General features: G+C 41.9%; 1 protein-coding gene across 1 annotated transcript; it reads left to right on the top strand.

The window, feature by feature from the left end:
* Window positions 1-389: 389 nt before the first annotated feature.
* On the top strand, window positions 390-22,721 carry ISX (intestine specific homeobox). Its single transcript, XM_033059187.1, has 5 exons — window positions 390-564; window positions 7,371-7,613; window positions 17,714-17,865; window positions 21,697-21,813; window positions 22,485-22,721. The coding sequence occupies exons 1-5, from the start codon at window positions 390-392 to the stop codon at window positions 22,719-22,721; spliced, it is 924 nt and encodes a 307-aa protein (XP_032915078.1).
* Window positions 22,722-27,311: the final 4,590 nt, after the last annotated feature.

Raw genomic sequence — 27,311 nt, 5'->3', positions numbered from 1 at the left:
AGATAACTTCCCACAAAAAGGATTTACCAACAAGAGGCAACCCTTCTCAGGGCATTTTTCTCCCGGGTCTCCAAGGAGCACACCTCCTCCTGGAATGGCTATACGATCGTTCAGAGCTCCGTAAACACGAGGGGCAGGGGGAATGCTCAGCACTTCCAACACTGCCTTTCCCCAGACGCAGGAGCGCAGGTGTTGGTGCCAGGGTGACCAGCAGCGAGGAGAGGCGTGTGTGTGAGCTGTGGGTCGCCTTTGTTTCTCCTCCCAGCGCTGCCGCGGGTCACCCGGGCATGGGTGGGGAGGGACACGCACCATCGCAGCCGCGTGTGCCTCGGGCTGCTGCGGGACCCGGGGCAGCGCCGCAGCGTTTTGTGTCCCACTTGGGCAGCAACATGACGGACCCCCGCGTGTGTGCTGGACAGAGGAAGCCCAGCCTGTCCTTTTCCATTGAGGAAATCTTAAAGAAACCTTCTGCCAGCACTCCCCCGAACAATGAAACCAGCAACAGAAGTAGCTATGCCTCTGAGAGACCTCCGTCCCTAAAAGCAGGGTCACCAGTGGCCTTCAGTAAGTACCAGTTATAACACTTAATGAAAATGCTCCTTGCTTTTTGATCCCTAAGGCTGTCAGGTTTAATTATGTAGAATTTTTGTCCTTCAACTTTTGTAGGAATTTAGGATTTCCCTTATCAGGTACAAACCATTCATTATATATACAGAAACAGTATTTAAACAATAATTCGCTTTCAACTTCACAGTAGATTGGACTCTGGGGTTTTGTACATTGTAAAGCCTCAATGTCATTGGAGAGGTAGAGTATGCAACCTGAAAAATTAATTCAGGCAGCTCTCTTCAGTGAGGAGTGCTTATTGTAAAAAAGTACAGCATCTTTCCTTTTAAAAAACAATGCTCTTGTTATCTGGTGGGGGGGAAAAGACGAATAAATGCTTGCCATAAGAAGGACAGGTGTTCAGACTCAGGAAGCAAGCCTAAGACTGCTGCAACTTAAAAAATTTTTGGAGTTTTGCTTATATGAAGAGTTGACTGTTGTCTGGAATTACTGCCAAGTCTCGTATCAGCACCCTTTTCTGATGGTAGCTATAGGAGTGTTAGAACCAAGTTGCTCAAATAAGAAAAGAGAAAACATGTATGTTTAACCATTTCTTCTTATCATCATGGACACTAGGTTCTTTCATGAACTAAATAAAAACAGCTAGTAGAAAACTTGCATGACTTTGATCTTAGCAAACCAGCTAGTGCATTAACTTTTCAACTTCAGTTTCCACAGTGTAGTTAATGTGGTCTTGAGTGAACTTTTGCCCCCACAGAAATTGTCTCCTTATGTTAAACAAAGAACAATATCCAGCATTTTCTGGATTTAGTGTTTTTTCATCTTTTTCAATCTGCATTTTCCATGAGAAAGAGATATTTTATGTATACAACCAGATCCACTTTACCAAAAAATCACCTGTAGTTTTAACACAAAATTTTCGCTCACTTCTCACTCAACTGCTTTCAACAAAACTTAATGCTGCACTTCATTTTTTGTAATGTACAGAGACCCTTTCATGGATAAGGACCCCATTTCCCAGGACATTGGATGAACCACCCATTAGTAAGGGAGAGTCTCTTTTTCCAAAAACCTGTCAATCTAAGAAACCATTGCCTATTTGCACAGTTTCATCTCTTTTTATGTCCAAACTGGATACAGACCCAGACTGGAAAGCAAACAAGACTTAATGGTGAGGGAAACTACTCACTAATGTAACATTAATTACTGGGGTTGGACTCAAGCACCCTAACACTCTCAGTCATGCTTTGCGTAAGATTTGGACTTCTTTTTGTTCTTCTGTGACATAGGATAACTGGTCTCCTCACCATGTGGCAGTCAGTCCATCATTCACCTCACAGCATTGGGGCTGCATATACTACTGCTGCCTTTGTGCCTGTAACTGTAGCTTTCCATGGAAACTTGTGTATGGGGAAGAGAGATAGCAATCTGCTGGCTTTTCCCAGAACCATAGGATAACTGGCGTTTGGGGGGACCTCTCAGGTCATCTGGAGCTTCCTGCTCAAAGAAAAAGCTATTTCAAAGATAAAACGATGTTGCTGAAGGCTTTGGCAAGCATTGATTGCCTGTTTTGCCACTAGTACTATTGAGTACTGGAGCATTTGGAGGTTTCCTTAAGATGCTTTTGCCAGCTGGAAATGGACAACCAGTCCTGAAGGAAGCAAGAACTTGGTAGTTTGTAGGAGTGGACAAGGACAGGGCCCAGGTGCCAGGCTGGGAAGGGGCAGAAGTGCTACTGGGAGCTCTGGCAGTGTGGTTTTGTGAGCTGAAAGTCCTTTCCTGAGGGCCCATGGCAGTCACTTTGTGCCACTGGATCCAAGGGGAGACAAATAACACCACTGAAAATTCAGTCAGTGCTTGTTCACAACATGGACCAATGAACTGCATTTCAACATGAGAGTGTTCTTTGGGAACAGAGACAGGGCATTTTTATATTAAGTCTTTTTCACAAGCAATATGTTGAAGCCAGTTTCACTGGGTGTCTTGGCTAAGTGTGTCTTGGCCACTGCAAGCACAAGAGTCTGACAAACCTGCATGCAGGACATGGTGACTTCCTGGGACTGCACTACTCACCCCAAGTTGCTCCACCTGAGCATGCAGTCAGTTTTTCATCTTGAAAGCAATGCAGGCAGAACCACCACGCCCTGTCTTTTGTTTTGCTTCACAACCTGCACACCAGAGAGAGACTGTAGCTGTAACAAGAGAATATAGTGACTCTCCCCTGCTAGAAAGCAAGGCTGGATTCATAAACTTAAGGGAATGTAGAATATTAACTAATGAAAACAGTCTGTGCACATGAAGATTCACTTAAATGTTACTGGAAGTGGGAAAACAGGAAAACTGTAGAAATCTTCCAAAATGTTATGCTTTGTTTTTGCAATTGATCCAGGAATTATTTTTTTTTTAATGAAAACAAAACTTTTTCAGTATTTGTTTCTTACTTAAGAATGTGGTACCTAAGTTTATTACACTTTGCCTTCTGAGCAGAACTGATTTATTCAGATAAGTTATATTTATTTCAGAAGTGCAATACCCAGTGCTATACATCTTGGGTAATTGCTGTATTCCATCTAAGTCATTCAGCTTCATGCCATATAACACTGTCATTAAAAAAATTGTGTAAATAATCAGCCACATCTAGTATGGCTCAGTGCCGGCCAAGGTCAGGGAACTGAAATGAGCTAGGGAATTTGCTGGAAATTCCAGGATGGGATACAAATCCAGCTGCTTTTTCATAACAGTTCAGCAATAGCAAAGAAGGAAGTATTACAGGTCAGGGCTTAGTTTTATCCTACTATGGATTTTAAGAACATTTCCCACAATCCCATATAGTATTTATCTGAGCAAAGCCATGATTCATATGAGACACAGGAAGATCCATATGGTACCACATAGGCTACTGTAAGGTAAATACTGAGGCCAGAAATTGCCATCTGATGTAGACAGTCTCAGTGCCAAGACCACACTTGTCCTGGAGTCTAAATTTAGCCATTATGAGCTGAGGAGATGGGTAGGACCAGGGGAGCAGAAGATGCAGAATGTCAGAAAATGTTGGACTTGGTGGTCTAACGTTTGGACTTGATGATTTTAAAGGTCTTTTTCGACCTCTGATTCTAAATGAGGGGTGCAAACCAAGATTCCCAAGAAAACCCATAGGTGCTGGACCAGATGACTTCTAGATGTTACTTCTAACAAATTATTCTGAGTCTCTGATAAAAAGGATGTTGCGATGTACAGTGCAAGCCTATCACAAAAAGCTGGGGCTTGATCATGTATGGGAAGATCTCTGGGGCTGACTCCTAAGTTCATATGTTTTTGTGAGTGTAATTCCAGTGGGACTTGGATTAAGATGTGCAGTGTTCTCTGAAATGTTTTGCTTCCAAATTGCTGTCTTAGTCATAAGGGAGCTCACTGCACAAACATAACAGCTAGCAGACCTGGAGGTGCAGTTGTTGAAGCCTGTTGAAATCATTGAAAGACTCTTATCAAACTAAAAACAAACAATGGACAAGAAGACTTTTCAGTGTGCAGTCTGTGCTTGTCCTCTCAAGCTTTTGTCACAAAGCCTAGAAAGAGTAATCATGGGCTTTGCAAGGAACACAAATATCCAGTGAGTGCTTATCTCCTCCCCTGTGTCAACACTTTGATTTAAAACACAGAAGACTATCAGGCCTATTTCAGAAAAAAAAATGTTCAGAAATTCTGGTAACTTGACTTTAATGTACTTGAAATTACATCTGAAGTGATTGTTCATTACTCCTCTGGTTTCTGCCAGTGAGGTTTCACCAAGAGGAGATGCTTTATCAAGTCAGGGAAAGATTGGGGATGGAGTGTTACACCTGGGAAATTAACAGTGAAAGCAGTAACAGGGTAATTTTGTCATTCTGCCTGTTATGCTCCATCATGTTAAGGGTAAGCCAATTAATAGGAATACAACCACCACTAAACACACAAATGTCAATATGATGATTGTTCACCTTTAGCAACACTCCACCCCAGCTTTATCACTAAAGAGGAAACAAACTGAAGGAATCTAACTGAACAGATACCATCTGGCCAATAACACCAATTCACCCCACCTATTACAGTGAAAACCAATAAACCTGGAAAACAAAAAAATAGGAAAGAAGGAAAAATATGTAGAAGAAATAGAAAACCAACACAATACAAAGATGCTTTTGTTTCCCAGTGATAGACTCTTCCCTGTTTACAGCCTTAGTAAGACCCTAAAATCATAAACCTTTTGCCTCCACAGGTCTGTCTCTCTCCAGTGATTACACAACAAGGCTTAAATGGAACTTAGGTCATCTGTAATAACCTCCTGCTTTCAAAGTGAAACCCTACTATCTTGCCTAAAATTGTCCATCCTTTCCTGTGCAACCGAAAGTCAAGACAAAAAGACCATTTTGAGCCACAAGTCAAAGTAATTTCTGTGCATGATAGTAACAAGTATCTCATGTTGTGCTCGGCTGAAATGTCATTGCCTTTGCTGGGGGGAAAAATAAACAAAAAAAACCCCACAAAAACATACATTCCCTGGAGGACATTTTGCCCCATTCTAGTTCATAGCTATTTTTCAGAGCTCCCTGTTGGAGTCACATGAATGTGTACGAAAAAAACCCCTCAAACTGGCTTAAAGAGCAATTACCTGGGGCGGTCTCTTTTCTTGGTGAGAACAACAAACACCAGAGAAGGTTGCAATGCAAACAGCGTTGGGACTCCTAACTCTCAGCTCTTAACTCAGTATCATCTACCTGCAAGCATATCCTCCAGAAAAACTCCTTGATTAATTTAGCCTGCCTTTGAGGTTCATACTTCTTTTATCTCAAACAACAGATCCTCCCACTCCTTTTCACCAGTTCACAGAGACACTGGCATTTTCCCTTATGCCTAGGACTGTCTTCCATTTCCTCCCTGTTCTTCCTACTTCAGTCTGTATCTGTGCTCTATCTGTGCTTATACATAACTTGTGCTCATCACTGGGGTATGTGAGCATCTCAGGGAAAGCTTTTGGAGAGGAAAGTTTTATATAAAGAATAAAGACGTGAAAAGTCTTCTGTAATTTAGGAAATGCTTATGTCATTCTTAGAAAGCTTTAATCACTCCCCATAAGAGCACCTTGCTTAGGTACCCTACATTATTCATTACTGTAGGATATAAGCATCATCACTTCTGCAACATATTAATTTTCACAGCATCACATCTAGCAAAGGAGTGCAACTATCTCTTAATTTAAGCATGGGAGGGAGGCTGAGATAGAAATCCTGGGCTAAGAACCTATGCCAGTACTCATATCCTCTGATCATCTGTTACTTAACCCCTGCCTCATGCTAGTGACTATTCCAGGCCTATCCTTTTCCTTTATCCCACAGATATTATTCAAAACCTCACCTGTTTTCTCACCATAAAAGTCAAAGTTAGTTGATAGTAAAGGAATAAAATTAGTCCCATTTTGCACATTGTGCCTCAAACACAGAGGTGGGCCAGGTTTTTGAGGTCCACATGACTGTACACATGTAATTGTGTTTATATGGTTACTCAAAGATTGGTGATATTTTAGATAGATAACATTTGAACAATTATTCTTTATTGAAATTAAGCTTTGGCTAATTTTTGGAGCTCTTGCAACTTTGTTTTCTTCATGTAAGTGTCAACTCTCTATAAAATTAATATTGTGTGGGCTCTTAGTGAGGGCTGAATCAGAATTGGGTGCTTTGTCTCCAGATATTATAATTATCATTGCTCCAAAGCTGCTTTCAAATAGAGCTTTTTTGTTTGAGAAAATAAATCTCTAACAAGTTAAAAAGTTTTGCCAGTGCCAAAAGTGACAACATAGGCATATATATATATATAATATCTGTATACATAAAATGTATATTAAAAAGTGGAGTCTCTTCCAGTACACCCTGTAGTGGTTCACACCTGCTGCCATTTAGATACGAGAAGGGAGAGGGGACCACCCACAGGTGCAGCAAACCCTAGAGATTAGATGTGGGAGACTGCTCAGGAGTGCAGTCCATTATTACATTAGGATTTTAATGTTCTTTGGCAATAACAGCAAACAAACCTGTACTGTGATATTTGCTCCCAGGCCATGCAAACTATGAAACCTAAATTCCCCCTTGTATGTGTTGTGTTTATGTGTCGCCTTTCACTCTGGCTTTCCAAGCAAAGAAATGTAGGCGGGGAGGAGAACTAGAGCAAATTCTAGGTTTGCCATTAAAGTAGCACAAACCCAGATGTCTTGTGTCTGAAGCGTCAACTGAGCCTTGATTGCAGCTACTAAAGGCAGCAAATTAAACATTCAGCATCAGGGTTTATGGCAAGGCTGTAATATAGAAAAGGACCAGAAATAAGAGAGGACTAGATTTTTAAAAGCATTTGGCATCCAGCAAATTCCATGGCAATCTTGTTGACAGATTTTCAGAGTAGCTCAATATCCACTTTGCTTCCAAGTTCTTCAAAAACGGCAGCCACCAATTTGGAAACTGACAGGGAAGCTGAGATTTCTCAACCTTTTGGTTATGTCTCCTTGTTTTTACAGTCCTTTTTTAAAAATCTCTCATAAAGACCACTGAAAGTTATAAGGCGAAAGGAAGCAGAGAACAGGATCAAATTCACTGAGATCCTGTGTCTGCAAAATAATGTAATTCTGGCATTGAAGCACAGAAAGATTAGGGTAATTTTAAATATGATCAGGTTTGAATGGTACCGTATCCAGATCACTTTTTTCACACAAACTGGAAGGTGCGCTGAACAGTGGCTGCTTTATTCAAAGCTATCTTGTGCTGTGTCCTTCACAGATTCCAGCAGCCAGAGTCAATCTGACTGTGACTTACCTTCAGCCAAAATGCTTCTTCCCCCCATGTGTGCTACACCCATGGCCAAAGCGAGGAGAGTGCAGGCAAGTCCCTGCAGAAGACCTACAGCCAACCCAGTGTCCTTCCTGGGTGAGGACACGGGACATGAACACCTGGAAAGCAAAAGAAAACATGAGGAAGAGGAAGATCAGCTATGTGGTTTTCCAGTGGACCATTCACTTCATGGTGAGTGCCTCTATATCCAGACTTTCCCCTTCAATGCCCCAAAACACAGCTGTTATCTTTCAATTATGTACATGGCGATACCAAGCAACAGACATCACTAATGTTTCCATTGGCTGAGTCACAGTAGATGGTCATAGCTCCTGGATGAATCACAGAGATGGTTCTTCATTCTTGCCATCAAAAGACTGAAGAGCCACTATTTGAGCTGAAGTTCCAGCTCAGTCCTACCAGCTCTACCAATGTTAGTGGTGGGGACTGCTTTGGGTGTTTATTGCTCTCCTGTGTGGGGTGTGAGGAGTTACCACATTCTGAGCCTCACTGCCAGGGTTGTGCAACGCCCATTTCCTGGCAAATGTGCATTGCACAACGTGGAGAGAGAGGCTGGTGAACAAGCCGAGTCAGCTCAATGTGCTCTGTACACCTTGGACCCATTGTACAGGTGATGAAGAGGTCATCACCATGCACACAGGCAAGCTGGGGACATGCAATAGATCTGGCAGGATGTGTCAGGCATAATTTTCAATTCTGGTCGTGTTGGTGAATCTGCTAACTTAATTAGTTATGAGCACTGGTAAACAGCCATCTGTCTCTTAGCCAAAGCACTGAGCAATACAAATATCGTTTTCCAATGTGTTGCACAGACTTTAGACTTAGCAGAATACTTAGTACCTGAACAAGATAAGTTCCTAACAGACAGATGGCAATTAATTAGCAGAATGTAACAAAAATTTCTTTAAGTTCTTTGAGTTTGAGGAAAAGTAAATACAGACATCCCTACTACACTCCAGAAAACAGGTTTTCAGCAGCAACAGAAGAGTGGGTTTTGCAGGGTTTGTTTATTATTTACTCCAGGGAAAAGAAGGCGTTTAATTTAAGTCCATTGAAGATGGCAGATATGGGGTTACTCAGCTGGCTTTCCTGAGATCCACACATCATCCTTGCTCTGTACTCTGCAAGCTGGCTGGAGAAACAACACTTTCCGTGAAATACATTTGAAAGAAAATCCCTGTTTCTGCCACTGCTGCCATGGTATACATGAGTCTTGTGATGAGCTGCTGTCACCCCCTCCTCCTGCATGAGACAGCCACCGGTCTTGATGCAGGGAGAGGCTTTGTCAGATAGCTGGAAATTTTAGCTTTCCTCTGCCCTGTAAACTGCACACAGCTCATGACAGAAGGGCTAAATCATGTTGCCTCTTCATAAAAGAGCCAGGGCTGTAGGTATCTGGCTGTCAGAGTTGCCTCTGAGTATAAAAGTAGAGTATTCCCATATGAGGGAGTCTCCAGCGAGGAGGACCGCATCTCATAGCTGGGAGGTGGCTATCCTGACTTGGCACTTAGCCTCATTGACCAGCACCACGGTGGGTATCAGCCTCATCAGTAAAGCAGGGGAGGAGGGATGTAATTATCTGCACAAAATTGAGCCAACATGAGCAGCCCACTTCAATGGCAATGTGTATTTTAAAGGCATTTTAAACAAAATCCTCTGTTCCCTGGTCACAGTGAGGTTTTGAAGCCAAGCAGAGGTTTAATGATCTGCCATTTTCTAGGCTACTGGTTCCTGCAGTTGCTGAGCCTTTGACAGAAACTGACTGGAGGAGGAGGGAGAATCCTAAAGCACTGGATTGACATTTTCCCTGTGGTGTGCAAACAATGATGTTTTGGATCCCATTCATGTACTGTGTCATTCCTAGCAGAGAGCTGGAGGCCTGGTTTAAAATACTTTCCTGTATCTCAAGTTTCAGCCCCCTTCTTCCACTTTACGTTATGGGGGAAGAGCTGGCAGCTCTTTTTCTCCTGCCTCTGGCTGTGGCAGGTATCACCTTTCTCAGACAAAATCAGCAACAACACCTGCAGGAAGGGTAGACTGCATCATCCCTGGAAGCAGTCTGTAGTCTCGGTGACAGCTCAAACTGATAGCAAATTGATTTCTGTTAGTGCACCTGTCTGCTGTGGGGTGCTTCAGACCTGCTTTTGGCATGGCAGCTACAGGTCAGTTACGGATCCTCTGACAAGGCGCCTTGGCAGCCCCTAATGGCCATAGCGTATCCGTGGAGGTGCACCCAGGAGACCTCCCTCACACCCACACCAATGATGCCTTAAGCACTCAGAGGAACAGCACCAGCCTCAGCAGCAGGAGACCTTTCTGATGTGAGAAGACATCAGAAGCCCTTGGCAGGGCATTCCCTCACCTCTCTCTCTCAGCACATGTCTATTGATGTAAAACACCTTCATGATTTGTGAGGAAGGGCCCTGGGCTCTATCTAGACACACACATCTGTTTAGTTGTCAGAGAATAGAAGAAATCAAGCATGCTATACAATCACCTTGGAGGCAGGAAGGGTGGGCTTTGGTGCTATTTTGTGTAGGAGAGAAAGGTGAGGAGGAGGCTTTGACAACAGCCTCCTTCATGGGCATGTGGTCTGAGATAGCAAGAGCACCCTGAGTATGAATTTGGAGCATATTTCCAGGAAACCCTGTAATAATTTCCTAAAATTTTCTTTTCCCATAAAATGGCTTCTGCCACTAAGCGGTTTAGAAATGCAGTGTCATTTAAGCTAAGTAGATTTATGCCCTTATCACAAACCCCTTGCAGGAAGCAATGCCACTTGTACTTTGAACTTAGAAGCTGCATTGTAAGCAAAAAAAAGAAGAGTCTTCATATGCTAGAGACATGCTGACACTGGCATTTAGTTTTGCTACACCCTTATTTAAATTTGGGTGCCTTCATTCTGAATGCTGTCTGCTTTCACCTGTGGCTTAAAAGACTTAGCAGAGCCTTTTCAGAAAATCTGTATTATTGGAAAGCAGCGTTGATAAAGCCCATTTTAGAAGGAGAAACAGCTTTGATAAAATCTGTTTTAGAAGGAGATCATTCCAAGGAAGGCCTTACTTTGGAGCTGCAGGTTCAGACTTTCTTTGGGCGAGCTTCTGTGAGATGAGTCATTGTAGCCCCTTGGCCAGGCGCAGCCACCATCACTGCCAAGGCAGAGTAAGCAGGGCAAACTCTTGTGGTTGTTGGTCAGCCTCTCAGCAACCTGTCTATGTAAACACCCAAATGCTGAGCTTCTACTTTTCTTTTAATTACTTCTCTCTGCCCTGTCTGACCTCCCTGGGACTCAGCTTGCCAGTTCAGAAAAGTCGAATACTGGAGCCTGAGAGGATAGCAAACCACATGCCTGCCTGACACGTGGCAGCTCCTGGTGGAGATTGCCAAGTCCAAGATCCCAGTCTGGTTTGGATCCTTCTGGGCAATTACTTTGCAATGTCTTTTACACATGCTGTGTCCGATTGTATACCTTGGGCAGGTGTACACTGTAACTACACCCAAAGGCAGTGTGCCCAGCATTGCACACAGATAATCGTTCCAATTTTCTGCTCAATCAAATAGCAGTTGGTGCCCTGGAGAAGCCAGGTAGCAGCACCACCTTCAGACACTGGCGCATGTCCGGCCTTGTGGGATCTCTTCTCTGAGCAATAATTCAAGGACAGCATAGATTATGCTTCAATAAATAGAACTGGCTCCTAATTCCACCAGAAACTGAGGAGTTCAGGCTGTAAACCACACATCATTGAGAGGTTCATGTTATTTGCTGCAGCTCATGTCTTCATTATTTGTTGGTAGAGGAGGCTGCCCTAATGAGTCAACTTCACCCAAATATTTCCATAGCAGAAATCCTCTGCACATTGCTGACTGGGAGCTCAGGGATCTTTTTTATTAATCTAATTGTTTTATTGTTATGATAGCATCTGTGATCCCAAAGCACATTGATGAATTCTGATGGCAATTTTCATAAAGACAACAGAAAGTATAGAGATAATCTCTAATCTGGAGGAATTCCAGTGTAAATTATGTCCTCTCTGTACTGATGTCAGTTGCAGACATCCTTAGCTCAATGTTTATGTTTTCTCTGAAGTCATAAATTCACTTGTACTGCTCATTTGTGGACAATATGGTCACATCCGTGTAGCTTTGTGAAACAGCATGGTTTATCTCTCACGGAACAGTCTTTTCCCCAATAAGCTGATTTACCTTAATGAATTTTTGAAACACCCAAGAGACAATGAAGCACTGTGCAATCACAGTCCCAGATAAATACGAGCTGCCCAGAATGTATTGTGAGAAAGGGCACAAGCATTCCATTGTCCTGCAGAACAAAAGGAAACAATTTTAAATGGAAAGGAAAAGCGGGAGGAAAAAAAATGTCCATATATATAATTTGGCTGCCATTAGTTGTCTTACCAGCCTTTTGTTTATCTGTATGAATAGTCCCTGCAGCCCCAGGTGATTGACCTTGTTTTGGTGGGTTTACTTGAGACATTGTTGAAGGCTGATTCTTGTTTTGTTCTCCCTCTTTGAAGACTGACTGTTTATAATGACACCCTGGATATTAAATGAAAACCTGAATGCTTTACTCTCACCCTTTAAACTCCATTCACATACAAATCTCACTGGTACAAGTAAGCATGGAATAAAGCAAAGCTGTCAGCAGCTGGGGACTGTCATAAATTTCTTTTGTGTTGTTTCTTCATGGATTTTGGGTTTGAAGTTTTATTTATTTAAAATGTTAACAGTCAATGTCTTCCTCAAGCAGCCCCTTCTTTCCTGGGAATTTTGGATCCAAAGGGTATATTGCACAGGATCCAGAGGCTAATTTGTTCCTTCTGGTTGAGCCTGTGTAATGTGACCACTTGTAAAGCTGATAGCACATCATGATTTGGTCTTAATGAGTATTTATTCGCTTCTCTGAATTGTCCTAGAACTTTTCAATAAAGCCCCAGGATGTGGTACTGTTAATTACTGTTCTTTGAAACTGAGGGCAGATATTTTACCTATTGTTTTAGCAAGCTCTTCACGCTTAAAAGGAAAACAGTAGAGGCAGGGATGTAAATAAACATTCCTGATTTGTGTCTAGATGTTTGCAGGTACAAATAATCACAAAGAGTAGGAATAAAGATGAAAGCAGGCTGTCTGTGCAACCTGCAATAAGCTCAGCTTTCTTTTTTTTTTTTACAAATGGCTTGTTTCTCACAAGGGTTTTGGACCAGAGAGTGTGGGGAGAGTGGTGAGGAACCTGTTCTCTTTGGTGAGAACCATTATTGGTTTAGGCTGCCTCTGGTTTTAAGGTTTTTAAGGCAAACATTGACTGAAATGAATGTGTCAAGTGTCAAACTTGATATTTAGCTGCATGGGGAACCTACACATCCATCTACCCTGAATCCACATTGGCCTGAAGGAGTTCATGAAGGTGCAGGCCCTCTGGCCTAGGTACGGACCTGATGCTTTGTTTCATCCTTCAGATATTCTGCTGACTACTGTCTGTGCCAGAGTTGTGCACACCATCATTTTAGGCAGCAGCATTTGTAAACACTGTCATTACTTTGCTGGCAGACAGGAAGGGTTAAATTCACTGGGGGCTCAGGTTGATGGTGAGCACGATCCTCCGCAACAAACTGTCTGCATGAATGGTTTCATACATACTGTCTGCTCCTTGCCAGCTTCTCTGACAAGCAGACTTAAGGAACTCCCCTGACCACCATCATATTGCCTGCTTGAACAGGTTTCTAGACTGGCATTTTCAGCAGTCCTGCTCATACCCCCTGAAGTCTGTACCTCTCTGCATTTCAGTCTTGCTGTCAAGTGATTAGGCACCATACTCAGTGCCAGGGTGGAAGCAACTCTATGTGAAGGAGTTTTGAACTGAAGAGAGAAGGTTAAGATTTTAAAAGTTTTACATTGTACTTCTCTGAATTAACTTTGGCAATGCCTGAACAGACAGCAGCTGGATGCTAAATGCTCTGTTTCACTAGGAGGAGGCACTATCTGGAGCACGTTGTACCCATCCAATTAGGATCAGTCTCACTGGTTATGCCAGTCCTTCTTAGGCTGAAAAGCCACTTTAATAAAGATTAGCCACACTGCAATACTCATACCTAAATATTGCAGCACGAGCCATGAGCCACCTCTTTAACTAGGAGAGGGACTAGGGCACACCCCTGTATACAGACAAGCAGCTTTGTCCTGATGCACTCTGTAATAACTGATGGTTTTTGCTATGGGGTTGTCTGTCGTGGCAGAATGTCACCACAAGAAAGCAACATTCAGAAAATCCACAAGAAGGAACTAGCTGGGAGACCCACATATCTGAATTACAAAGAGGAGAGAGAGGAACTTCTCTGAAAAAAACAAAAAAAGGATGAAACAGAACCTAACCAGATATAATGAGGTTCTATTTCAACACATCTGAGTTTCTTTCTGAGAAACAAATTATACAGTCAACTTTGTTACACAGAGAAAAATGTATTTCTGAGGATATATAGCTAAAGCCACTTGCTTGCTTACGTAACAACTTTCTCCTTATCAAAGAAGCAGCAGAATCTCTGGATCTGGCTGTCGCATACTGTGAGAGAGTGTCTGTCCGGAAATGACAAAGAAGATTGCAGTGAGATAAACTGATCCTGCCAGTTTTCATCTCTCTCTGGATTACCTGCTTCAAGGCAAATATGTGCTAGTACTGGTTTCCAGCCATTCTCCTGCATTTTTAATTCCTTGTCCCTCTAGTGTGTGGCCCAAGTAGGCTTGATACAGTCCTCATTGCTACTGGGGTAAGTGCAAATGAGGGGTGCAGTTGCAGAGGTCCCACTGAGGCAGCATTTTTCTGGCTGGTTCAGATATTCAGCTAAGAAACAGCAGTGCAAAGTGTACCATAGGCTATTTGCCTACTACAGAATGTAGTCCAGGATAAATTTGCCCCAAATATAGCATTATTGCAGCTGTGCAGCTTTTACTTTACAAACTGCAAATGTTAAACTTTTGCAAGCAAGTAGTCATCAGTATTGATTTGCTCATACCTCAAATTTCTTGTAACTGTGTTATAGTAGACTGTGGAAATAAGCTGCAATATGCTAAGCTAAAACTGTGTGTATAAGCAATTGCAAATCAGATGCTATGAGCTGTGCTTAGCTTAAGGCCTTAATGCCCCGAGCTCTCTTACTTTTTAGGAAAGGAATGATGGGAGTGCTTTACTTCATATGGTTTCCCTGTTATGTAACCAGAATTTCCCTTGCTCCAACTTGTAGTCATTGATCTCATCCTTCCACTGTGCACCTTCAAGAAGAATCTCTATTTCTACAAAGTTCATATGTTCCAACTTGCTCCAAGTCTGACCTAGTAATAAAGCAGATCTGCAAAGGACAAATGAGGGTGATACTGAATTTAAAGGAGCTATACTGCTTTATCAGCGTGGGCAATCTGGCCCTTCCAATGTCAACAGTAGGGCAGTGTATAGACAGCTGTATCTCTAAGCATCTGAAAATGCTGACATATTTAGCTGTCTCATATTTTCAGGCTTGGTTTCAGCAGTCAGCTAACCTGCAAATGACTGTCATGGAGCATAAAAGCACACTTGAATATCCCCAGCTTTTTCATAAAAAATAGCTCAGGAAACTCAGTCTTATTTCCCCAGAGACTCTAGAGCCACATTTGAAAAGCCAGTTACACTTCCAACACTTCCTAGTCTTACATCTTCCACCCACATTCTTTATTAGACTGTAATTCTGAATGCTGTTGTTTGCTATGGGATCTCTAAGCTGAGGTCTCAAGTCAAAGGGAACTATCAAAGCTACAGTCAGAAAAAGTTTCATCTTGCAAGAGAAAATGTTAACAGAGTCACATGTTTTTTGCATTTCTTAATAGATTTTTTTTTAATTAAAAATAGAATGACTGATTACATATTGAAAAAAAATACACTTTTCTATATTTCCTGCTGGCAAGTCCTTGATTAGTTCACAGGAGTCTATTTTGTTAGCAAGTGAATTTCATATCTAGTCAAAATCAAAGCTTGTCCTTCAGTCTCTACTGGCCCGTAACTGACTTCATGTTACTGTTCAATCTGATGTGTTTCAGCTTTGCGAAGTCTGGTTTCAATAGGGCTGACACTTCTGAGCACCGTGCAGATCCTCCCTTACATAAGAATCTTGTCTATAACACAGTTCACCTTTCCAGAAGGAAAAATGTGGAGACTTTAGAGTGAACTGATGGGGACTTTCTTTTGCTCATCACCGCATTATCTGAGTCATTTTCGTACCCAAGAAGCTGGTATGAGACACCAGAAACTCATGTGCTTTTTCGCTCTGAAGCCACTCTCTCTAGTCCTGGAATTTGTCAGGTGCCAGCAGGCCAGAATATAGTGAGCTATATAGTAAAAGTGATGTGAAAATCCTCCTAACAAGAAACAGCATTATGAACTGGGAACCCTGTCTTATCTACAGGAGATGTAGTGTCCTAAGATTTCTACTGTCAGCACTGATACTTCGCTTTTCTTGCATATAGCAATGAACCTCCTTTACAGTAATCTTCTGAGAAGGTTCAAGCAAATGTAATCAGAGCTTCTTAATCAGGGCTGTGTCCTTTATACCTTCAGCATAAATGCACATTAATATTTCTCATTTCAAATCTCTGCCCCACCAGTGCCAGCTAAATTCAGTGGAAATAACATTTTTCTCTTGAGTCTGAAGCCAGTGCTGCGGTTTAGTGAATAGTACTTTGATGGGCTGGTAGAAGGTCTAATGATAGAAATTTAACTGTGTTGGACATCAGCTTTATTAGGCTGTTTCTGAGAATTGGTAGTATTGACAGTGTTTATGATAAATGACAGTCCTCAGTTATTTTTGCATGACTGATTTCCTTTAAAGTCCCCAAAAGGTTTAGAAAAGATGAAATATTCACAATGGTGTCATGTCCAGGTCCCTTCCTACCAAGTTGTTGGACAGAATATTTTAATTCTTATTTTCTGTGTCAACAGAGTCTCAATGAGGTTTCAATTACAGAATGAAAAATTACATTTTCTGGTTGGCACAGAGCCCACTCTATATTGACTTAGTGTTAACTTTTCGCTGTTTTAGCCCTCCAAAGGATGCTAATGGCTGAACAAAAGGGGAAAAAGGTACCAAGTTTCCTTGAGGGGCTAAGCTAACCTTGTCTGGTTAATTGTTCCCATTAGAAAGAGTATGCCTCTAGTTACATAGTATGAATTGTTAGTTAGTTGTCATCAAACAGTGGAAGACCAAAAGCAGCCATTCAGAATAGCAATTTTCTCTTACCAAGATGGTTTCATTGACAGTTACTTCAGGTCACTGAGTAGCAAGCTCATGACAGTCACTAAAATAGTAGTAGAATTTTTATGTACCTATCAGATGCAGCTTTCCAAGCTCAGTAGAAAAAGCCCTGTGATTCACAATGCTTGGGGTGTGGCTTTTTGAGCTGGCCACTCAGTGTCAGCTGGAAGATACTCCTTTTGTGCATCAGAGAAAATTCCAGCTTTGGGATGAGGCTGAACTCCATATTCTGCAGCTGCTTTTTCCTCTTCCTTGCAAGACCTTCAGCATCATTTCGGAGCAACCAAGACCTCATTCTAACTTACATCAAGTGCTCTACAGAGTTCATGATCTAAATAGATTATCCTGGTGTAAGAGGGCATTTTCAAAACACAGTGAGAGCATTGAGGGAAGTACTTTTTGTGATCAAAACAGATGAAGCAATGGAATAGTCTAGGAGTCTTAGGAATTCACAGCACCTAAACTTCCACATGGGCTTTAAGACCTTAATTTCTTTAGGTTAAGCTTGTTTAAGAAGTCCCCACACCACAACAGTACAGTCAGAAAAATACCTTTTCTTTGCAACTGCAAAGTTAAACTGCTGGCTATCCCTGCTGCCATAGGAATGCATGGGAAGAAAACAGCAGTCAGTCAGGGGTCAATGGCTGGTCCAACACGGAAGGACTTTGCTGACAAACTCATTGCAGTATTAGTGTGGTTAAAATACATAGGTGTTTGTAGCTGTTGGCATGCGCTGGGTCCATGGAATTAGCAGTGCAAATGGACACTTTTGACTCATCCCTTTAATGATAAAGGAGTTAATTAGCATTATCTGTTAGAGAATGGCAGAAGCCAGTCATCTATGATAAGTACATGTCTAGAAGGTGTTGTAAATGCCATCCCAACTGCAGAGCAATTTACAGAAATTGCTGCATCTCTGAATATTATTGTGGTCCCGTAGCCTTTTCCTGTAAAAAGTAATACATCTTTCCTTGTGTTTCACAGCTGAGAGGAAAGGGAAACGAAGAATCCGGACAACGTTCACAGCTGAGCAGCTGCAGGAACTGGAGAAAATTTTCCAAGTGACTCACTACCCGGATGTCCATATTCGCAATCAACTGGCAGCAAAGATAAACCTCCCAGAAGCCAGAGTTCAGGTACAGTATGCCTCAAAAAGGCTATGTTCACTGCAATTCATTCATTATTTGGAGTGCATTCTTAATAGTTTATGCCTGGGTGGCAATGCTAATGAGATGTGACCTCTCTCTTACCCCACAGACAAGGCCAGTATCACTGCTCTCTTTTTACAAATAGGGAAAGAAGTATTTGACACCCAGCTGTGGCTAACCAAATGGAATTAATCAAAGGGTTAACAGGAGCTCTAAGCATACTAAATGCATAGCAAATAGGAGTTACAGATGCTTATGAGCAACCTGTTGGACTCTGTAGCAACAGAGCAGCCATTTATGAAAATATTTATTAAACATTTATCAACCATTTATAGGCTAATATTCATCCAGTACAAACTGTCATCCCCATCCACCTTCCACAGGGTCTCAAAAAATGCAAAAATAGCTGCCAAAATGGAAGTGATTCTTAGTGTTCTGTATTTTGATATCACAGGCTATAAATGCCCTGGCTATAATTTCAGTGCATAGAAACTAATACAGTTTCTCCCAGTTGTAATATAATGTTGCTGACTGAGCTAAAAATTGACTCCAAATTCTTACTGCATAGGAAATCTGTTACATTAAAATCTATGTACTACTCTGTATGAGCATTTGGTGTTGTCTACCAGGCACTGTAGTGATGATTTTTGCATGAGGCAGTTTCTGCACTTGCTCCAGTGCTATAGTCATTGGTGTACTTCTTTGCATATATCTGTCTCTAACAATCAAAGTTCAACACAGAGCTGTTTATTGACTATGACATGCCTGGGATTATTGACTAGCCATGATAATATTGCTTCATCATTAGGTGACAGGGAGAATTAGACCTGCATTGCCACAATGTGCCCATTAGCAATACCAGTACACCAACAGTGCATTTCCAATGGCATAAAACACAAGCTGCTAGTCAGGGTTCTCCACAGAGCAATGAATCACATGAAAGAACTGGACATGTTTCTGTTTTTAAAATAATTAATCTGTATGGGGAAAAATAAAAGTTATTATGGGAAACATCAACCTGAGATGTAAAGGAAAGAAGTAGAAAGTCCCTCATGTAAGAAGTGCAAATGGCAAATTCCCAATTCATACAGTGTAACACATGACACAGTCTTTGGCCTCACCCTGGCTGATAAAGGGAAATCAACCATGGAACTAAAAATGAGCAGTAACTTAGGTTCAAGTTGATTGACTGCATTTGTCATACAAATCAAATAGCACACAGAGAATTTGCATGTGCTATTGCTACTTTGAAATAATAGTTTTGACAAAGCTAAAAGCTTTGTGTAAGTCAAATTACTTCAGAAATATAACTTAACTGTTGAAAAAGTAAGTGAACAACCATTCAGTGGCTGAATGAAACCCTTTGTAACTGTGAAAAAGCTTCTGTCCTTCAATGAAGGAAGAAAGTTATGATTGCTGTGAAGCAGCTTGAGTGGATAGATGAAATTGTATAATTGCATGCGTTACACAGAAAAATTAAGAATCCTGTATGAGTAAACATGGAAAGAAATTATAAAAAATAAATAAGCAAAGCAGGAGGGTGCAGGCCAAAGCTTTGGCCAGAAAAAATAAGATCAAAAACTCAATAAAAGTCGATTAAGAACAAAAAAAACAAAACCCAAAGTGATCAATTGTATTGATCTGTTACTTTATAGACACAGTAGGACTGTCAAGGATAATGCAGGATAAATGGCAAAGATGTTCAGTCATAATTTCTGCTCTATTCTTGGAAATATGTCAGGTAAGGTGGCAACACTTTCTATAAGGATAATGTTGAACAGCAGCTGCTGCAGACGGACATTTTTAAATCTACAAATCTAAGCAACTTACCTCCAGTGGTTCTTAAAAAGCTGCTTGAGAAGTATTTTAAGTCATCAGTGTTGATATTTAATCAGTTCTAGAGCATAAGAGACTTTCCAGGGACCTTGACAAGATCTAATGTTATGTCAGTATTTAAAGGGTAAACAGGACAGCCAGATAATGACTGGCCTGTCAGACAAACATTGATTTTTGGCAAAACTGTATACTCTGTTAATGGAGAGTTAAAGAATAGATAGCATATTTAATACTTAGCAGCACTGATTTATGAAAATAGGCACTGCCAAACTCATCTTTTTATGGTGAAATTATTAGTGACAGTTTAAAACTGAAAGAAGGTAGATTTACTTTGTGTATGAGGAAGGAATTCTTTATGGTGAGATTGGCAAGACACTGGAACAGATTGCCGAGAGAAGTTGTTGGTGTCCCACCACTGGAAGTGTTCAAAGTTGGGTTGAATGGGGCTTTGAGCAACCTGGTCTAGTGAAAGATGTCCCTGCCCACAGCAGAAGCATTAGAACTAGGTCTTCTTTAAAAGATGCATTCCAACTGAGACCAGTCTATGGTTTTACGATTTTGTGTATTTGGTTGATAAAGGTATGATGTCTATGGTAGACAGAGCATGAGGAATAGATTTAAAACACAAGAAAAAGAATTCATGCTGGGAATGTAGTAATCATTTTAAACATAAGGGTGCTGGAGAGCTGGTTGGGCAAAAAAAGAGCATTTTGGCCTCAGAAGTGTTAAAATCTGTGCCTAACTTCAAACAGTAAGTCCATGAAGTGAGAACTTTATCCCATGTGCAAATTTCAGAAGGAGCGCTTCAGAAAGTGAATGTTGGCTGGAGTGCCCCCTTTGCCCTCTGTCACTTTGTGAGTGTTAAATGGTGCTGTTTCACCATATAACTCCTGAATGGTAGAAAGGGAATGGAGTAGTTCATACAGACTAAGCAGTTTCCAGACACATGCAAACCCAGATAAACAAAACTGTCCTCTCAGTAACCTCAGATACTTCTAACTATCAGCAATATAGCAGCTATCTATCATCAATATTGCAAAAGGCTCTTGACATTCCCATTACTTCTTGGGTGACAGATGCAGAAATAACTACTGCTCATAATTTGGCTTAAAATACATATGTATTTACATCTAATAGCACCTGGCTTCAATAACTAACACTTTGTTACATTCAAACCACTTGCTTGCATTCAAACAGCAAGTCCCTTAGCAAGCTAGAAACTACAGTTGAAGGGGGCTTCAACTTTTCACAGCAGTGCAGCAAGATGCACAACTGCAGCTGCGCAATAAATACATTTATGCCTCTGTCAGAAGGCAGACTGGTCAGATCAGCTGACAGATGAAAGGAACTCCCCAGAGAAAATTAGTTGTCTGCTTTCCAGTGCAAAAGATGGCAGATAACATACTCATATTTCTGAGTGATTGCCTTGGGTCTTTCACTTAGGTCTCTTACGTGAATTTCCAAATGCTACCAGCTAAGTATAGGTTGAACCCTGTTACTGCATGTCCACTAGTGACATACTTTTATTGGAGCTCAGCAAAACATCTAGGCAGATCTTTTCTCAGTCTGTTCACTGCAAACGGGGTAGAATGGCTCTTTCATGAAATGTCACACCTTCTCGAGAAAACAGAATGCTGTGTGCATTGACACTGCACAGCTTTGACCACAGAAGGATCTGCTCTCCCCAGAAAGTCCTGGAAAACCTGGAATACTGTCTTCCCTTGAACAGGGTGATCCTATTTCTTCTGTGAGCCACAATAGAAAGCAGAGCAACATGGTAGTCCAGAGATCCCACATGCTATGCAAATTGTGAAAAGTGTTCTGTCAAACCCAGTGGTTTACTTTAGATTCAGCCCCTGGTTTTCCTGAGCTGGAGTCAATGCTTTATGGTGCTCAAGAGTTTAGGGAAAGTAGTTGGCTGTGAAAAGTTCCTGCTTCATATTCTGTTAGTTTCTGTACCTTTTCTTTCTTACCTCTATCCAGATCTGGTTCCAAAATCAGCGAGCAAAGTGGAGGAAACATGAAAAGTTTGGCAACTTTGGTGGCCTTCAACATCTGACAGAAGTTGATTTTGTTCCTGCTCCCAAGTCACATATCACAGTGAGTATTGGACACTTTGTCTAAAGCCACTGAGGGAGAGCCAGCTATCCTTCACCAGTAATCACATGGCACTATCCCAGAGAAGGAGCACTGGAGAAGACAAAACTGGCAATATGATGACAGAAAATCCCACTATCAATCCACTGATCAAATAACACATTTCTTCACAGAATTAAACCTGTTTCATAGGTATTCTGTGAGGTGTCTCTTGTAGGGTGGTCCTTCCCCATTTGGTTCTAAATCTTTTCCCTGTAAATCATACTTTGATACAGAATGTCTTTATAATTGGAAATTTCCTGAAAAGGAGGACCTAAGACATTTGCAGCCACAAAGCTTGTTCCTTTACAGGCAATATCTCTTTACAACATCCAGCCTTGGTTAGGCTGACCAGCACTTTTTGCCCTTGGCCTCTGCTTTAGCAGTCCGGGACTGTTATTTTTTAGACTGCCCATAGGCTCTTTCCCTGACAGGAGTTTTTTCATGTCTAGAAAAAAGGCTATGTTGCTTTCTGTCCTGGGTGACAACACATCACTGGGTTTTAGAAAGTCTGTTTTCCTAAATTTTTCTTCTTAATTATTGAGCACCAGGGAAACAAACCGGGTTGATTGCAAATTTCATCTAAGTAGAAGTCCATATTGATTCATCTGAGATTACACTTTCATTCTTGAAAGGCTCCTAGCTTGATGCCAAGAAGGCTCTCTGCTTCCTTTCCTGCCATGGGATACTACTCACCACTGCAAGGACAGATGACAACTGCCTGGCTGCCCAGCACACTCTCCTTCGCTCCCTACCACATGGAGCTGCTGCCCTTCCCAAAACCATACTTGCTCTTCAATGTCCTGCCCCCTTACAGCTCGCTGCTACCCCACAAGTTGGAAAGGAGCAGTATCTGTGCCAGCTCCTCATAGAGGAGGACACGGAGCAGTGGGGGGCTTTGGGGATGCCTTTCTCCCCATGTCCTCCGTGGAGGTGTGTGGATCCTCTCCTCAAACAAACCTGCTGGGATGAGGGGGGACAGTGGTGCCAGGTCACCATGCTGGAGGAGTGCTACCAGGAGGATGGATGGAGGCAAGAGACACCAAGGACCAGAAAGGAGCTCCTCATCTCCCTGAGGAGCAGCATGCTCCATGGAAACCCAACCCTTCAACCGAGAGCCTCTTCCCAGTGGGACAGTGCACCAAGCGGCCCTGCAAAAGGACTGGGATTTTACTCAGCCACAAGACATTGGATGACCCTATTGCACTGATGGCTTGGGGCAGGAAAGATGCCTGGGATAAAGTGTGCATAGGCCTAAGGTCCAGCCAAAAGTGCTTTTCTGTGCAGATTTTGGTCACTTTCCTCATACATTCTGGTCTCCATGCACTGGGCTGCTGCAAAGAACATGTTTAGGTCAAAAATCAAAGTTTCAAGATACTTTTTTTTTTTTTCCAAGCAGTCAATTGTGGGGGTGGGGGTGGTGTTGATTTGCTGTCTGTGTTTTTGACTTGAATAAAGGGGCGCAAACACAATCTGAGTCGAAATATGACAGTCTGAGCTCTGGATTTGGTACTGCAAGTCTCTGGGGGAAAGAGAATTCTTCAGCTGGTTAATTAAAATGCTTATGAGGAAGCCTCTCATTTTTTGACCTAAATTAAGAAAGCTCCAGAACTCCCCCAGAAACAATAACAAAAAGAGACAGCCTGAGTTTAATCTGCTAGGTCTAATAGGATGATATGACCCCACAGTTTAGTTTAATTGTAGATAAATAATGAGATCAGCCTGCCCATTTATGAAATATCTCTATCCCTGTTATTTACATAATACTCATCCCCTTCCAACGTATGGTTCTTTTCTCTCCCCTGCTTATCCAGGGTCCAATCCTGCTTCCACTAATGTCTGCACTATATGTACTGTATCCTTACTCTTACAGGTCTTCCACAAGACCTTTTCCTCACACCTGCTTGGATCTGAATTCTCTATCATCTTCATCCCTGTCATCTTATCAGTCACCTGAAGGACACTCAGGTCAAGTTAAGGGCTAAGCTTCAGCTCCAGCAAATAGCTTAAACACCTAACTGATTGAAATCAACACAAATGAGTTGTAGTGTTCACCTCATGCAACTTCAGATGACTGCACTGTAGCCACACACACAAAAGGACAATCTCAAATTAAGGACCTTGAGCTTACTTTAAGGAAGAAAAAGTGATCACAGTAGGGTTTCTGAATCACTCATTAGTACAATTTCTGGAATGTGAATTGTCCTTACGCAATGATTATCTGGAATATAGGCATCATAATCATCTAAAGCTAAGGGAACATGTCTCTTTGCACAACAGCCTGGGGATTCAGGCCAGCACCTCCATTGAGACAACTTTTCCTGCATGAATATTTCTGTAGCCTAGAGGAGGATTCTGAGATGATCACTTGACCATTTTCCTTGGTCAGGATATAGAGGTAAGAAGCTTAGGATGCTACTTCTATGTTTTTTAATCCTCTGATGTTCCCACATAATGCCAGGTTGGACACACCATTCCTTGGGACATCCTCAACTCCGCAGTTCTTCGGACATACGGGATTGCTTTGGGCAAACATACCTTAAACCTGACAAAGAGTTGCATGAGGGAGAAGTCATCCAAGGAAGCTGACCACACAAGACACAAGTATAGAAATGTAGTCATAGTTTCATCCTAACCTTCTTCACCTGATATCAAGTGATTCAAATGACAGGGTTTACAGGCCCCCTGGGCAAGACTCCTGCAGTCTCTCCATGACATTCCACTTGCATTTTCCATATGACAGCTTCAACCTTTAATCTTCCCTAAAACCACTTGTGACCTGAACAATTTCTCCCTCTGGCTTGTGGCCTTGATTTCTCTTTTCACACTGACTTTTTGGTAAAAGAAGGAGAGTAAGAGAACCCAGGGGCCTCTAGAAAATCTTCATTTTATGGTTGCTGCTGTTGTTTTGTGGGGTTGGCTAGAAAAGAGAGCTGGGGTTTTGAGGGGGTTGTTTACTTTTAGAGGTTTATCCTTTTTTATTTTTTTTCCTCCTGTTTTTACCACGTGTTTTGATCACAGTCAAAAAGAGAACATGCAGGGAGGGTCATGCCTGCTGTGCAATTCCATGCGGGTACACACTAGACCTTGGGTCAAAAAAAGCTTTGATTTAAAGCAGCAAAACATCTGGTTCCTCATTTTTCTTACCAAGCTCTATGTCCCCTTCCCGCTCTGTGCTCTGACCTGACTTTGCTGAGTGATTGTAAAATTTCCCTCCTCTGTTCCCTCACGTCTCCCTTTAGCCTGGGCAATGGGTCTCGCCTAAGGGCCTACTTCTGTTTTCTTGCTTTGCTTACATTTTCCCTGGTGTAGTTTGATTTGGCTTTGGTATGAGAAAACACTGCCACTTTTAGCACAGGAACCACCAAATGAGCCAATGTCTGTGCATCTCAGGGAGATCAACCGAGAAGACTTGGTGTAAATAAGGGCTTAATTCAAAATAAACTGGTCAGTGAATTAAGTCAGATGGGCTTTTATCCAACCAGGAGAGTTTGGCTCTGCCAAGAAGGTCTCCTGCGACACTTCCTCCCTGCTTGTGTCCTTATGCAAATCTGCTCTCTTCCTGGGACAGCTTTACCCCACTTCCAGGACACGTTCTTGCTTTTGCTGAAATCCATAATTGACAGTGTCTGTCCAAAGATACCAGCACAGAATGATTTTATTTTCAAGTGGCTAACAATAAAAACTCACCTCCTGACCTCCTGAAGCCCAGCAGAATGAAGAGGGCGGGAAGGGAAAATGCCTTTCATTCGAGGTCTTCAGAGCTGGAGCTTCTGAAAGGACTCTGGAGTTTGATCAAAAATGAGCATGGTGTCAAAGCCACAATGTGGGTTTAGATTAAATGCTTTAAAAGAATACTCAAACAGGTTTGCTTTTCAATAAGCTCAAAAAAAAAAAAAATCTGTGTCTCAAAGTAGCAAATGATTCATTATTCCAACAGCTATTAGATGTACGTTATATTGTCATGGGCATCTTAAGGAGAGGATGTCCCCTCATGGGAAAGCTTGCCTTGGTGCTGTGACCCTTTCTGGAGCCATCATATCAAGCAGTACATGTTGGCCACCTGAATGACCTGAAACCTGTGTAAGAATTAAAAAAGTACCAGCCAGCACCACGTGCCAGGAATCTCTAGTAGTTATCCATTTCTCTGCATTTCAAAACTCTCATAGTCAGGTTCTTTGCCATCACATTACTCGTCTTTGTCACATGGCTGATGTTGAGCTTACAGGACAGAAATTCACAGAATCCTTCATCATCTGTGATTAAATATAGATGCTGCTATTTACAGTCTTGCAGACCCTAGGCCTTGTCAGCTTTTAATGCTTTCCAACGCTTCCAATAGCAGAAAAGAGCCTCTTTGTCTGTCCCTCAATAATAGGAAAAGCCGATGTAACCCTTTCTTTCTCTGCAGGAAGCACATTCCTGACTGTAGGGTGACCTTTCCTCTGCTTGTGACTACTGAAGCTAGGAAAACTTTTAGGAGTCTCAGCAATACCACCCTTGTCTATCACTAATCTTCAACTCTCTGAAGCCTTGCTTTTCCCCATCTCCTTTCTTTTGTCTACCACACACATTAAGAAGACTAACGCCCCTGCTACTTTTGCTTTATTCTCACCACTAATCTCTTTTTGCTGCTCTGAACTTAAAGCTGTCCCATACAACACTGCCAGAATTTCCCAAGCAGGAATAGGTGCACTCTCTTTTTGGGGGCACCTGGCAGGGTAAACACCTCCTCACTACTATGAAAATCTTGCTGGTGTAAGGACATACTCAGAAGGGCCTTTTTCCTTTGTTTTCCTGGAGGAGAAGTAAATAGGTGTCTGGTGCTCAGGGTCTATCACATGAATCCCAAGATTGCCTTTCTTATAGTTATAAAAAAGCCAATCGCCAGCAAGGGGTCTTAAATCTGAGCCTGCATCACAGGTGTTAGCAATCTTTTATTGATGGCATTTTACAGCACTCTGCAGTGCAATCTGGCTGCTCTCAGACACCTGGAATTTCAACAAATTTTAACTTTTAAATTTTGACATTTCTCTATGTTATCTGTCTGCCTCAGGCCGATGTCTTAAATCCAAGCAATTCAGTCCCTGAGGCTGGGAAAATTGCACTTTTTAACTCAGGGTGACAAAATTTTGGTATCCTTTTGAAAATAGCACTTGGAGCAGGAGTTTGAAATCTGGCACAGAGGTGGCCTTTTCTGTTAATTTTGCTCTTTGCCGTCATTGTCACCAACTACTGTCATCTGGCCAAAGTATTGGTCTTTGAAAAGTATTGGTTTGTACTGGCTTATTCTGTATCCTTTAGATGATAGCAATTATGTCTCTTCTGGAGTCAATGCTCCCTAGGAGCATTTACTCTGATGGCTCAGCACAATTTCCCCCCACAAGTTCAGTTCTTGGCTTGCTATGAAAAACACAGGCTATGAAACTCTCATGAAAGCCAGCAGGACCCTTTTCCCTTGC

This window comes from Catharus ustulatus, chromosome 4 (assembly GCF_009819885.2).
Source record: "Catharus ustulatus isolate bCatUst1 chromosome 4, bCatUst1.pri.v2, whole genome shotgun sequence".
NCBI lineage: Eukaryota > Metazoa > Chordata > Aves > Passeriformes > Turdidae > Catharus > Catharus ustulatus.
The sequence above is the reverse complement of the archived record's forward strand: the minus strand, read 5'-3'. Positions and strand labels throughout refer to the sequence as shown.

Excerpts from the sequence above, each read along its gene's own strand:
- ISX (XM_033059187.1), top strand. The coding sequence starts at position 390 with ATGACGGACCCCCGCGTGTGTGCTGGACAGAGGAAGCCCAGCCTGTCC. Across the intron at positions 7,614-17,713 it reads AGTGGACCATTCACTTCATG|CTGAGAGGAAAGGGAAACGA; the intron begins GTGAGTGCCTCT and ends TGTGTTTCACAG. Across the intron at positions 17,866-21,696 it reads TCCCAGAAGCCAGAGTTCAG|ATCTGGTTCCAAAATCAGCG; the intron begins GTACAGTATGCC and ends ACCTCTATCCAG.